This window comes from Bubalus bubalis, chromosome 11 (assembly GCF_019923935.1).
Source record: "Bubalus bubalis isolate 160015118507 breed Murrah chromosome 11, NDDB_SH_1, whole genome shotgun sequence".
Taxonomy (NCBI): domain Eukaryota; kingdom Metazoa; phylum Chordata; class Mammalia; order Artiodactyla; family Bovidae; genus Bubalus; species Bubalus bubalis.
Genome location: NC_059167.1, coordinates 17,891,030 through 17,903,699, shown reverse-complemented (window position 1 = coordinate 17,903,699; position 12,670 = coordinate 17,891,030). Strand labels below are relative to the sequence as shown.

Here is a 12,670-nt window from a genome sequence, read left to right as displayed (position 1 = left end):
ATAGGCACTAAGCGTTATTCACCTTATCTCCAGCACCTGGAAGAGAGTCGGAATCATAGAAGAAGCTTAATATTTGTTAAACAAATTAAGATGTCTGCTCCTGTAGGCTTCAACTTGGATCTTTCCCCCCCACCCCACCCCCGTCCCGGCAAGAACTGTGCTGTAGTGCTCTGGGTTCGTTATTTTTTGCCTGTAACCTGATTGATCTCAGCCGTGTGGTTGAGAGGCACTTAAACATCCTGAAGGATGTCTGGGTGATTGAAGTAATTCCTTGGGCCTTTTCAAGGATTCCTTTTGGTTCGAAGGAAACAAAGTATTCAGATTTCCCCAAATGATGAGAATTTCTGAAGTGGGTAAGATTGCTCTAGCATTAAACCTTCACGGGTTTGGAGTTGCTGCTAGATTGCTACTACATTTATTGGATGACCCTAGTGGTTCCTAGACACATTGGAATCATACATCTTGTCCAACAACACTATATATGGGACCACAAGGGATCCTTGTAAAGTTTATAAAGTAATTTGTTTAAGAGAGTAATGCCTGCTCAGTACAGAGAGTTTAGGAAACCTGGTGAGTCAAACAGAACAAAACCACCTGTAATCCCATTATCCAAAGATAGCCACTACTATCATTTTGGAATATTCTTTTTCTTCTTCCTAAGATAACAGCCCAATATACAAATTTATTTGCAATTCCCCCCTAGTGTATAAAGTATTCTACAGTGTGATTAAAAAAAAAAACTGCATGTTTAGTCTTGCATTTTCTGGAAGTGCCAATGGCTTGTCACATTCCTAGAACTCACTAGCATATGTTTTCTATTTTTGCCCATTCATCTACAGTGCACATATCAACAATGAAACACTGAGGGCAATAGACCATATATATTTCTTACTAACTCATTCATCCAACAATATTTGCTTATATGTGCCAGGCAAATGCCAGGCAAAATAAATTATAGAGAAAGGTGTAATACTAATAAAGTAGAGAAATAGTTATATGCTCTTGATGTCCTCTTCCTGTGCAGGAAGATCATAAAACTTGAGGAGTCTGTTTTGGAGAGAGCCAAGGCCAATGCCTCCCTTTGGGAGGCCAGGCTGGAAGTCACAGAACTTTCTAGGACTGAGTATCGTGATACTTCCCGGAGACTGGCAAGATGTAATGAAGAGTTAAAGAGACAGCAGTATAAAATGGAGAAAGACACAATGTCTGTATTGAACCATCTGAAGAAACAGGATCAGGAGAAAGATAATCTGGTAGGTAGGTAGAAACCCTCCCAAGCCTTAGTAACTATCTCTTTTGTTATACTGCTGTGGCTTTGTATTTCCAGTATTTAATTCCTTGAAACCTCATCCCACAGTTAAGACATTTCAGTTGACTTTTAACTCTCCTTTGAAGCAACATGTTATTTCAGAACGGCTTTACAGTCAGAATTGCCTTTTATTTTCATTCTTGTCCCATGTTTTCTTGGCTGAAACAAAGATGATGCTAATGGAACATTATGATCAACTTTAAGAACAAGAGCATGGTGTATGATTTATATATTTTTTGATATTGATAACTATGAGTAATTATTAATCTCTAAAGCAATTTATTGATAATCCATGATCATGTGGTTATGAACCCAGAAAACTGACTGTCTTCTGTTGGACCTGTTGAATCTTTATCTTACTGAACCTTGTTGAAATGTTGGGCATAGAGCTATCATTTTAGATCTGTGGAAAAAAGGAAAGGAACTAACATTTTGGGACTCCTGTTTGTGCCAGGCACCATGTTGGGTACTTTACCTCTGCTATCTCATTTAGTCCTTTTAATATAACCCACTGTAGCCACAAATTGTCATTCCCATTTTACAGATAAAGAAATTGACTCTCAGGGCAGGTAACTTGCCAGAGTCTCACAGCTAGTGGGTGTTAACGTGTGAATTTAGGTGTGACTTAAATTCATCTCTTTCCTAGCTGCCTCTTTGTGTCCCATGGTGACCCAAGGAAATTTGTATCATGTTTCATTCTCATGTATGTTTTTTGTATTTTTACTATAATAAACAGTAAAAAATACAAATACACATAGTAGGCACTTATTAAAATATTTTTGCATACATGAATGAATGAATGGGTTGTGATTCCACTGATGCTTTGAGAAAGTTAGCAATCAAAACTTAAGTTCAAGATGATTTGGAAGCATATTAGAGAAATCAGACAACTGAACACTTGTGTGGATTTTATGTTTTATTAAAGTAATTTTTGGAACAATATTTTTTTAACCTTCTTTCCTAGGCAACTTCCATTTTTAAAATTACTCTTTGATAATAGCATGCATTATCAAAATTATCTGCTATAAATTATTATTCTAAAATAAGCCTTTAGGCAAGCCATGCAAATAATTTTCAAAATTCATTGTATAAAAGATTTGTGGACTGCATTAGCTAATTGATATTGGTCTGCCTTTATCAGTATCACTTGTATTTCCTGATTTTCATCTGCCTCCATGTATCATAGGCCAGCATCTGACCTGGGTAGACATGGATAATCATTAAAACCAAAGAAACTTCTTTGGGAGGAAGAAGTAAAATAAATTATTCAGTATACCCTGGTTAACTAGCTCTCTTATAATTTTGTTACTCCATGCTGCTGCTGCTGCTGCTGCCAAGTCGCTTCAGTCGTGTCCGACTCTGTGCGACCCCAGAGATGGCAGCCCACCAGGCTCCCCCATCCCTGGGATTTTCCAGGCAAGAATACTGGAGTGGGTTGCCATTTCCTTCTCCAATGCATGAAGGTGAAAAGTGAAAGTGAAGTCGCTCAGTTGTGTCCAACTCTTCGCGTCCCCATGGACTGCAGCCTACCAGGGTCCTCCATCCATGGGATTTTCCAGGCAAGAGTACTGGAGTGGGGTGCCATTGCCTCCATACATGCTACTATATCCTAGAAATGCACTATTTGCTTAAACTTTATTTAAACTGTTTACAGTCTTCATGTTAATTATAGAAATATTAGAAGTGAAATGTGTTTTAAAAACTATCATATTTTAGATAGAATTAGGAGATTTCCCTTATGGTTTTTGTATTTAAGGCTTTGTTCAGTCAGCACAAAATAAATCTATTTTACACCTGTTCTACATGACTTAGTTCTGTCTGTATTTCTTTTAAAACATTTTTAGGTTTTCCTTGAGCTATTCTAAGATTATTTACAACAATATTTCACTTCTGCATCCTCTGATTTTTTAACCATGCCAAGGAATGTTTACCTTAAAAAGCTACAGTACTTTGGCCACCTGATGTGAAGAGCTGACTCATTGGAAAAGACCCTGATGCTGGGAAAGATTGAAGGCAGTAGAAAGAAAATAATATGGTTGAATGGCATCACCGAATCAATGGACACGAGTTTGAACAAACTCCGGGAAATAGTGAAGGACAGGGAAGCCTGGCATGCTGCAGTCCATAGGGTCACAGAGAGTTGGACATGATTTAGTGACTGAACAACAGCAACAACAAAAAGCTAGTCAGATTTCCTACTAAAACATGCCAGCATCCTTGGAGAAATGATTGATTATAAGACTGGAGCAAGGAGAGTAAGAGATGAACTTGAATATCTTATTGTGACAGGAAGTAAGTAACAAAAAATTAAAGGACACAGAGGGTAACTTGATGGGGCTCCCTCTGGCCAAATCTGGGACAGTCAAAATAAATAACATTAATCAGTTATAGCTTATTGAATAAAATGAGTTCATGAGTGTATACAACTGATAAATACATACCTTAATAAATATGGGAGAATAGAATGGTTTTCCTTAAAGTGGAATGTAGTAAGTTATTAAATTTCCAAGGAATGATACAATAAGAAAAATCACCATTTGGCGTCAGAGTAATAATTGATTCAGTCAAGAACAAGAGTGGATGCTAAAACTAGTGGGTGAAAGTTTAATGAGCAAAAAGATATTTGCATAGTCTTAAAATATAGTCCTCCAAATTTATTAGTAATTATAAAAGGAAAAATTGTAACTTTCAACTGGAGAAACCTGGCAGACACAGTCTTAACCAGTTGATTACACTTAATGTCAGTCACCTCATGCTGTGATGCAGTGACAAGGATACATCATCACGTAAGCAGTGTATGCTTGCTGAAAAGCCATAACCTGAATCTTCTGGGGAAGAAACATCAGACAACTCCAGCCCTAGCCAGTAGTCTTCAAAAACGCTGGTATCATCAAAGACAAAGACTGAGAAACGGCTCCAGTTTAAAATTAGAATATATGACAATCATAGTCAGGGATTATATCCTAGACCAGAAAAAGAACAGTTACAGTGAAAGGACATCATTGGTGCAGTTGATGCTAAATTTGAATATGGACTATAGATTAAATAATAGTATTTTATCAATGTTAAATTTCCCAATTTTGATCATTGTACTATACTTCTAAGAGATTGTTCTTTTTCTTAGGAAACACATAATGAAATATTTAATACAGGAGTATGATGTCCTAAACTTATTCTCACATTCTCCAGAAGAAACAGCTTCAAAAGTCTACATCATATATATATATATGTATGTACATACACACACGTATATATGTATATAGACCTATCATAAAGGGAAAACAAATGTGGCAAAATTGAGTGAAGAGTATATGAGAAATCTTTGTACTCTCCTTGAAACTTTCCTTTAAAAATTTACTCATTTAAGAGAAATGCAAATCAAAACTCCCAAGTTATCACTTCACACTTATCAAGATGGCTACTGTTAGAAGAACAGAAAATAACAAGTATTGGTGAGGATGTAGAGAAATTGGAATCCTTGTGCTATTTGGTGGCAATGTGAAATGGTGTAGCCGTTATGGAAAACAGTACAGAGATTCATAGAAAAATTAAAAATAGAATTATCATATGATGCAACAATCCCACTTTGGAGTATATTTCCAAGGGAATGTAAAGCAAGATCTTGACGAGGTAACTGCACACCCAGTGTTCGTGAAACCCTGTTCATATAGTCGAGAAGTGGAAACAACCCAAATGTCTGTTGGTTGATGAGTGAATAAAGAAAGTGTGGTATACAAATACAAGAATATTATGTAGCTCTAAAAGGGAAGGAAATCCTGTTGTGTGCTACAACATGAATGAACCTCAAGGCCATTATGCTAAGTGAAATAAGCCAGTTACAAAAGGACAAATACTGTATGATTCTACTCATATGAAGTATCTATGGACAGGGAGTGTTACCCCACATTCCAGTAAACAAAGAATGTCACCCACCATTCCAGTTCTACAAGGATCAAGCCATCAGCCATTGCAGCCCCCCACCCTCGCCTGCCACCTGCCTCCTTCCACAGTGCGTCCTGAGGGGAGGAAATTCGGGCTGGAGCAAAACAGGAAGCATTCTGAGCTTTGGATACTTGGCCCTAGATAATTAACATACATATCTAAGGAATAATTTCAACAAGCCCAGATCTTTATATCTTCCCTGACACAGAAAAGCACTAAAATCATTAACTCAAAATACCTTTTCCTTGTGATTACTAGTAACATTTTGATGTCTGACTACATGTTTTTTCCAGCAAGAATCTGCTATATATTCTGCCTTGCTCTCTTAACCCTTCTGAGCAGTTCCTCAGAGCTTTCTAAGAGGCTGTTTCCCAGGCTATAACCCTCAGTATAATCCTGGAATAAAACTTCACTCACAACTTTTGGGTTGTGTGGTTCTTCTTCCATGGACATACCTGAAGTAGTCAAAATCATACAAACAATGTAGAAAGGCTGGGGGAGGGAGGAGAAGGAGTTAGTATCTCATAAACATAGAGTTTCAGTTTTGTAAGGTGAAAAAGTTCCAGAGATGATCTGCCTAACAATGTGAATTAAAAATGGTTAAGATGGTAAATTAAAAAAAATTTTTTTAACCATACACATTACCCAGGCAATTATGATGATAGCCGAGTTTTGGAAACTGGCAATAGCAAGTTAACAGTATAAATAATGTCCTCTCCTCTCATCTTCCCACGGTACTCCACCTCTCCAACACTACTGGTTTATTTTATTCCATTCTGTTCTGTTCTATTGGCTGTGCCGTGCAGCGTGTGGGATCTTAGTTCCCTAACCAGGAATTGAACCCATGCTCCCTGCACTGGGAATATACAGTCTTAACCACTGGACTACCAGGGAAGTACTCCCTACTGCTTTTAATATCACATGAAAACTGGGCTATGTAATTAAGTTAGGATACAGAGAAATTTCTTTACCTTCCTCTTTATTTTCATTTTCTACAGATTGAAAAACTGAAACAGCAATTGAATGAAACAAAGGAAAAAGCCCAAGAGGAGAAGGAGAAATTGGTATGTACACTGATGCCTCACTTGTTGGCGGTCAGGTTTCTGGCAGGTTCAGATCTTTAAGACACGAGAGTAAGCAAGTCCTCTTGAGAACTCAGTGATCTTAAAGCTCATACATTTGATTGTACAGATGCTCAAAAATAAAATAAAATTATGTTATTGTCGAAAATCATCTTGTAGTAGTGGTAGCTTACTGATCTTGAGCTCTAGGGCTTTTCAGTGGACAGCGCTGGGAAACATATTTTTTGAAGATTAAAATATATCATGAGCTCATGCTAATACTTTAAATTCAGATGCAAGAGTACAGGATTTTTACTTAACCCTATCTGTGTCTTCTTTCTCCCTCACCCAAAATCCTGGTTCTTAATGATACCAATGTAACTGTGTATTTTCTTCAAACCTCAATATAGCAAAGGCACAGAATACTAATATTAATACTACTACCTACATAAACTGGTGGATACAGTTTAGGATTTGTGTTGGTGGGGGGGACTTTTCCCATTAGGATATATACCAATAGTGATCTACAGTCAAATTCAGTTCAGTTTAGTTTAGTTGCTCTGTCGTGTCCGACTCTTTGTGACCCCATGGACTGTAGCATGCCAGGCCTCCCTGTCCATCACCAATTCCCAGAGTTTACTCAAACTCATGGCCATTGAGTCGGTGATGCCATCCAACCATCTCATCCTCTGTCGTCCCCTTCTCCTCCCACCTTCAATCTTTTCCAGAATCAGGATCTTTTCAAATCTTCACATCAGGTGGCCAAATATTGAAGTTTCAGCTTCAGCATTAGTCCTTCCAATGAATATTCAGGACTGATTTCCTTTAGGATGGACTGGTTGGATCTCCTTGCTGTCCAAGGGACTCTCAAAAGTCTTCTCCAATACCATAGTTGAAAAGCATCAATTCTTCTGCGCTCAGCTTTCTTTATAGTCCAACTGTCACATCCATACATGACTACTGGAAAAACCATAGCTTTGACTAGATGGACCTTTGTTGGTAAAATAATGTCTCTGCTTTTTAATAAGCTGTCTGGGTTAGTCATAACTTGTCTTCCAAGGAGCAAGCATCTTTTAATTTCATGGCTGCAGTCACCATCTGCAGTGATTTTGGAGCCCCCCAAAATAAAGTTTGTCACTGTTTCCACTGTTTCCCCATCTATTTGCCATGAAGTGATAGGACCAGATCCTATGATCTTAGTTTTCTGAATGTTGTTTTAAGCCAACTTTTTCACTCTTTCACTTTCATCAAGAGGCTTTTTAGTTCCTCTTTGCTTTCTGCCATAAGGGTGGTGTCATCTGCGTATCTGAGGTTCATATTTCTCCTGGCAGTCTTGATTCCAGCTTGTGCTTCATCCAGTCCAGAATTTCTCATGATGTACTCTGCATATAAGTTTAATAAGCAAGGTAACAATATACAGCCTTGATGTACTGCTTTCCCGATTTGGAACCAGTCAGTTGTTCCATGTCCAGTTCTAACTGTTGCTTCTGATCAAATTAACAAGGTCTAAAAACAATTTGAAATAATTCCTTTCTGTAAGGTTATAACACCAACTCAGCAATACATTTTGATTTTGATTTTTTAGGAGTTGCTTTAAGAAATTAATGTGAAATGATATAACTATATAATTATAATTATGTAAAATAGTCTTCCCTGGTGATCCCGTGGTAAAGAATCCACCTGCCAAGTAGGAGACACCAGTTTGATCCCTGGGTCAGGAAGATCCCCTGGAAAAGGGAATGGCAACCCACTCCAGTATTCTTGCCTGGTAAATACCATGAGGTCACAAAAGAGTTGGACATGACTGAGCAACTAAACAGCAGCAGCAATTATGTAAAATATTTATGTGTTTCCAAAGTAAAATCTATCAAACACGGTCTATTCTGAGAAATGTAACTTCTGTCCATGTCTCCATGGACAGAATATACCAGAGTATATTGTCAAAATGGGTTTATACATTGGGAATATATAATGGGACAATATACCAGAGTATATTGTCGGAGAAGGCAATGGCACCCCACTCCAGTACTCTTGCTTGGAAAATCCCATGGACGGAGGAGCCTGTTAGGCTGCAATCCATGGGGTCGCTAAGAGTTGGACATGACTGAGCAACTTCACTTTCACTTTTCACTTTCATGCATTGGAGAAGGAAATGGCAGCCCACTCCAGTGTTCTTGCCTGGAGAATCCCAGGGATGGGGGAGCCTGGTGGGCTGCCGTCTATGGGGTCGCACAGAGTCGGACACGACTGAAGTGACTTAGCATAGCATATATTGTCAAAATGGGTTTCTGTCAACATGATAGGTAAGAAATGATATTTTAGTGTATTTCAATTTGCATTTCTCTTATTCTGAGCTAGATTGAGCATTTTTTTCCTGTGGTTAAGTGTCTTTTGCACTTTGATAGCTCTTTTCATTTGTTAGTTGTGTTATTTGCCCTTTTTCTCCTCCATTTCCCTCCCCCCTTTTTTTTTCTCTTTACTCTCTCTTCTTCCCTTTCTCCTCTTCCTTTTCTCCTCATCTCTCTTTTTCCTTTTCCTCTGTCTTCCCCCTTCCTTCCTCTTTCTCTCACCGTCTTCTCTATTTATTTAAGAGATATTGGCCCTCTCCTTGTCTCTTTGCTTACTGATTTTAATTTAGGATCAGGGATGTTATTTATCTCTCTTATAGATTAAAGATTTGTTTAGTCTTCTCATGAGGATTTCCCAGGTGGTGCTAGTGGTAAAGAACCCACCTGCCAATGGAGGAGACATAAGAGACGTGGGTTCGAGCCCTGGGTTGCAGAGAGCCCCTGGAGAAGGGCATGGCAACCTACTCCAGTATTCTTGCCTGGAGAATTCCATGGACAGAGGAGCCTGGCGGGCTATAGTCCATAGGGTCACACAGAGTCAGACACAACTGAAGCGACTGAGCATGCATGCAATCTTCTCATACCTCTTTTAAATAATATCTACTTTTCTATACACAATCAGGTCATTTTAGAATTTTCTCCTTATTCAAGGCACTTGGTCTCTTTTAATAAAAATTAAAACTTTATATGAAGGTAAAAAGGGAGATTTTTCTTCAAAGAAGAAAGAAAAATGGCTTAAGGCTTCAAATGGAACAGGACTTTGTGTGACCTCTGTTCTTTTTCCTAAGTCATTTACCTTTTTTGTTGTTTTGTTGTTAATACAGGAACAAAAATTTACTATGCAAGTAAGTGAGCTGGAGGGACAGTTCCATCAAAAGGCCAAAGAAATTGGCATGATTCAGACAGAGCTCAAAACAATAAAACAATTCCAGAAGAGAAAAATCCAAGTGGAGAAAGAATTAGATGATGTAAGTTTCTTTCATTCTTTCTTTCTTTAAAAAGAAGACATTAGAATTAACTATGTCTGCAAAGGCCTTCATAGACATTGACTCCTGTGAGATGGTAAAGGATTCCCTTTGACATTGTAGAGATTATCTGAGAAAAACAGGGAAGATAAATCAGTGTAGGACTGAATGCAGAAAGTCTTAATAGACTTTTGTTTTTTTAAGCATTGATTTCTTTGCGAATTCACCAGATCTTAGGCAATACACCCTCTTGCATTTATCACCAGTTAAACCTTTGGAATTACTACGGCTGTAGAAAACAATAGCGGCAAAGCAGCAAAGTCCTGAAAGAAAATATATATAGACTGATGAATGATAACTTCAGAAAATTTTAAGACACACTGGGTAGGGGTGGATGGAGTGAGGAAACCTGAGTACCTTCAGAAAGTTTCTCTGACATTGCATACTCTTTCTGTTCCCTCAGTTCAGAATATAGTTTTATTGCATTAATGACAATGCAATAAATGGCATAGACGAGGGCTGGACACAAGTAGCTGAAATCAGCTTTGAGGTTTGGGCAAGTTACCTTCTCTATACCTAGGTTTCCTCATCTGTAAAAATTGGGAGTGGTAAGAGTTACTGGCTCATAGCGTTGTTGTAAGGATTAAATGAGTTCATATATGTAAAGTGAAGTCGGTCAGTCATGTCCAACTCTTTGCAACCCTATGGACTGTAGCCTGCTAGATTCCTCCATCCATGGGATTTTCCAAGCAAGACTACTGGAGTGGGTTGCATTTCCTTCTCCAGAGGATCTTCCTGACCCAGGGATCAAACTTGGGTCTCCCGCACTGCAGGCAGACTCTTTACTGTCTGAGCCACCAGTGCTTAAAAGAGTGTATGTCACATGGAATTAACAGTGGTGTGTAGCTCTTTGCAAAAAAAAAAAAAAAAAAAAAAAAATCTTATTTGTAACATTTACTGATTTCCTTGGTATAAATACTTATACTATGGCCAATTTCAACAAAGCCACAATGCGGCCAAAAAAAAAAGAAAGAAAGAAACTGAACTCAGAGTGGTTACTTGTGCTGGAGGGGAGGGGAAGGAGAAATGGGGAGATGTTGGTCAAAGGGTACAAACTTTCAGTTATAAGATTGACAAGTTTTTAGGAATCTAAAGTATAATATATTGACCCTAACTAATAATACTGTATTATATACTTGAAACTTTCTAAGAGAGTAGATCTTAAGAGTTCTCACCACAAAAAAAGTAATGGTAGTTTTGTGACATGATGGAGGTGTTAGCTAATGCTACGGTAGTATTCATTTTGCAATATAGTGTATAAAATTAGCAGATTGTACAGCTTCAATGTACATACTGTTAATATGTCAATTATATTTAAATTAAACTAGAAAAAAGAAAAAAATTAAAAAGATTAGCAAAAAAGTGATTTTGTGTGTGTTTCCATGTCTGCCTGCAATGCGGGAGACCTGGGTTTGATCCCTAGGCTGGGAAGATCCCCTGGAGAAAGGCATGGCAACCCACTCCAGTATTCTTGCCTGGAGAATCCCCATGGACAGAGGAGCCTGGCCGGCTATAGTCCATGGGGTCGAAAAGCGTCGGGCATGACTGAGCGAATAAGCACAGCACATAGTATTTTGTATTTCTTTTATACCACTTAGTCCAATCTATCTTGATATTATAGTTATCATTTGTCTTATCTCCCCTGCTAGATGGTAAATTTTTTGAGGCATGAACAGTATTGTGCTTTGTATTTATTGAAGTACAAGATACAGAGTAATGCTCAATAAATCTGTGTTGAATACTAAGTGGGTCTTTCATTTAAAATGTAATTGAAGGAATACCAAGTTTTCTACTAACTAGATGGGAAGAATCCTTTCACAGTGTATATGTATATCAAATCATTGTGCTGTATACTTGAAATAGCATACATTTGTCAACAATGGGTTAGGAAGATCCCCTGGAGAAGAGAAAGGCTACCCACCCCAGTATTCTGGCCTGGAGAATTTCATGGACTGTATAGTCCACTCGCAAAGAGTCAGACACGACTGAGCGACTTTCATTCACTCACTCCTCGATAAAGCTGCAAAGTTTTCTAGAAAGAATATCTAGTTTTGTTTTACATGAAAATATAAAACTGAACCAAGTTAAGTTCCTTAACTTTTCAGGAACTCTCAAAATAGCCATCCTGAGGTGTAGGTATACATTCTGAATCAAAGTGAATGAAGAACTAGTTGTTCATATTCGACTGGGCCTTGGTGTGAATTTTTTTTTTTTTTAAAGAACAATGTTGCCACCTAGTGGAGAAATGGATTTTGGACCTTTCGAAAGAGGGTTGGTGGGCCAGGAAAACTTAAAATTCAAAAATAAAAGATCCTTGCTAATGTGAATCATAAGGTGGTTCTGTGGAATCCCAAATATGGAAGAATTAAGGCAGGTGTGGGGCTCACGACTCAAGGGAAGAAAATTATACTGTGCATATACGATTCAATATACAAATTTAAAAGAGGCTAATTAACTTTAGATTGCCAAATGTATTCAAAGCATAAATTTAAAGAAAAAGTAATTTCCATCTACCTGATTAACAAAAGGAGCATTAACCTTATTTCTTCACTTACATATTGTGAACATTTTTCAGTGCTATTATGTATTTTTCTATAAAACCTTTTGACTGGATGCATGGATTTCCATTGGGTAGATATACCATGATTTATCAATTGGTTCCTTGTTGGACATTTGGATTGTTTTTCTAATTTTTCACTATTATAAACCAAGGAACATCTGAATAACAAAGTATTTTTCTATATTTTTAATTGGTTTTTAGGATAACTTCTTGGAAGTTACAGTGAGATTTATAGATTAAATTACAACATGAATTTTAAGGTTTTTGATATGCATTGCCTAATCATCTTTCAAAAGATTTCTTTATTAATTTATAGATTTTGGGGGAGTCCAATGGCAAATGAAAGGTTTACTGCACCCTACCCTACTTAGACAGTAGACTTCTCCACACATTTATATATTGACAGTAATTCTGAAAGTCTTTCA

General features: G+C 37.6%; 1 protein-coding gene across 5 annotated transcripts in view; it reads left to right on the top strand.

Annotated features, from left to right (window-relative positions):
- BBOF1 (basal body orientation factor 1) overlaps positions 1-12,670 on the top strand; it is a 36,146-nt gene that overhangs the window by 2,394 nt on the left and 21,082 nt on the right. For all 5 annotated transcript variants that reach the window (XM_044924743.2, XM_044924741.2, XM_025295216.3 and 2 more), the window contains exons 2-4: positions 1,025-1,253; positions 6,250-6,315; positions 9,485-9,628. In XM_044924743.2, the coding sequence (XP_044780678.1) occupies positions 1,188-1,253; positions 6,250-6,315; positions 9,485-9,628 (276 nt within the window). In that variant the 5' untranslated portion in view covers positions 1,025-1,187. The remainder of the gene's footprint in view (positions 1-1,024; positions 1,254-6,249; positions 6,316-9,484; positions 9,629-12,670) is intronic.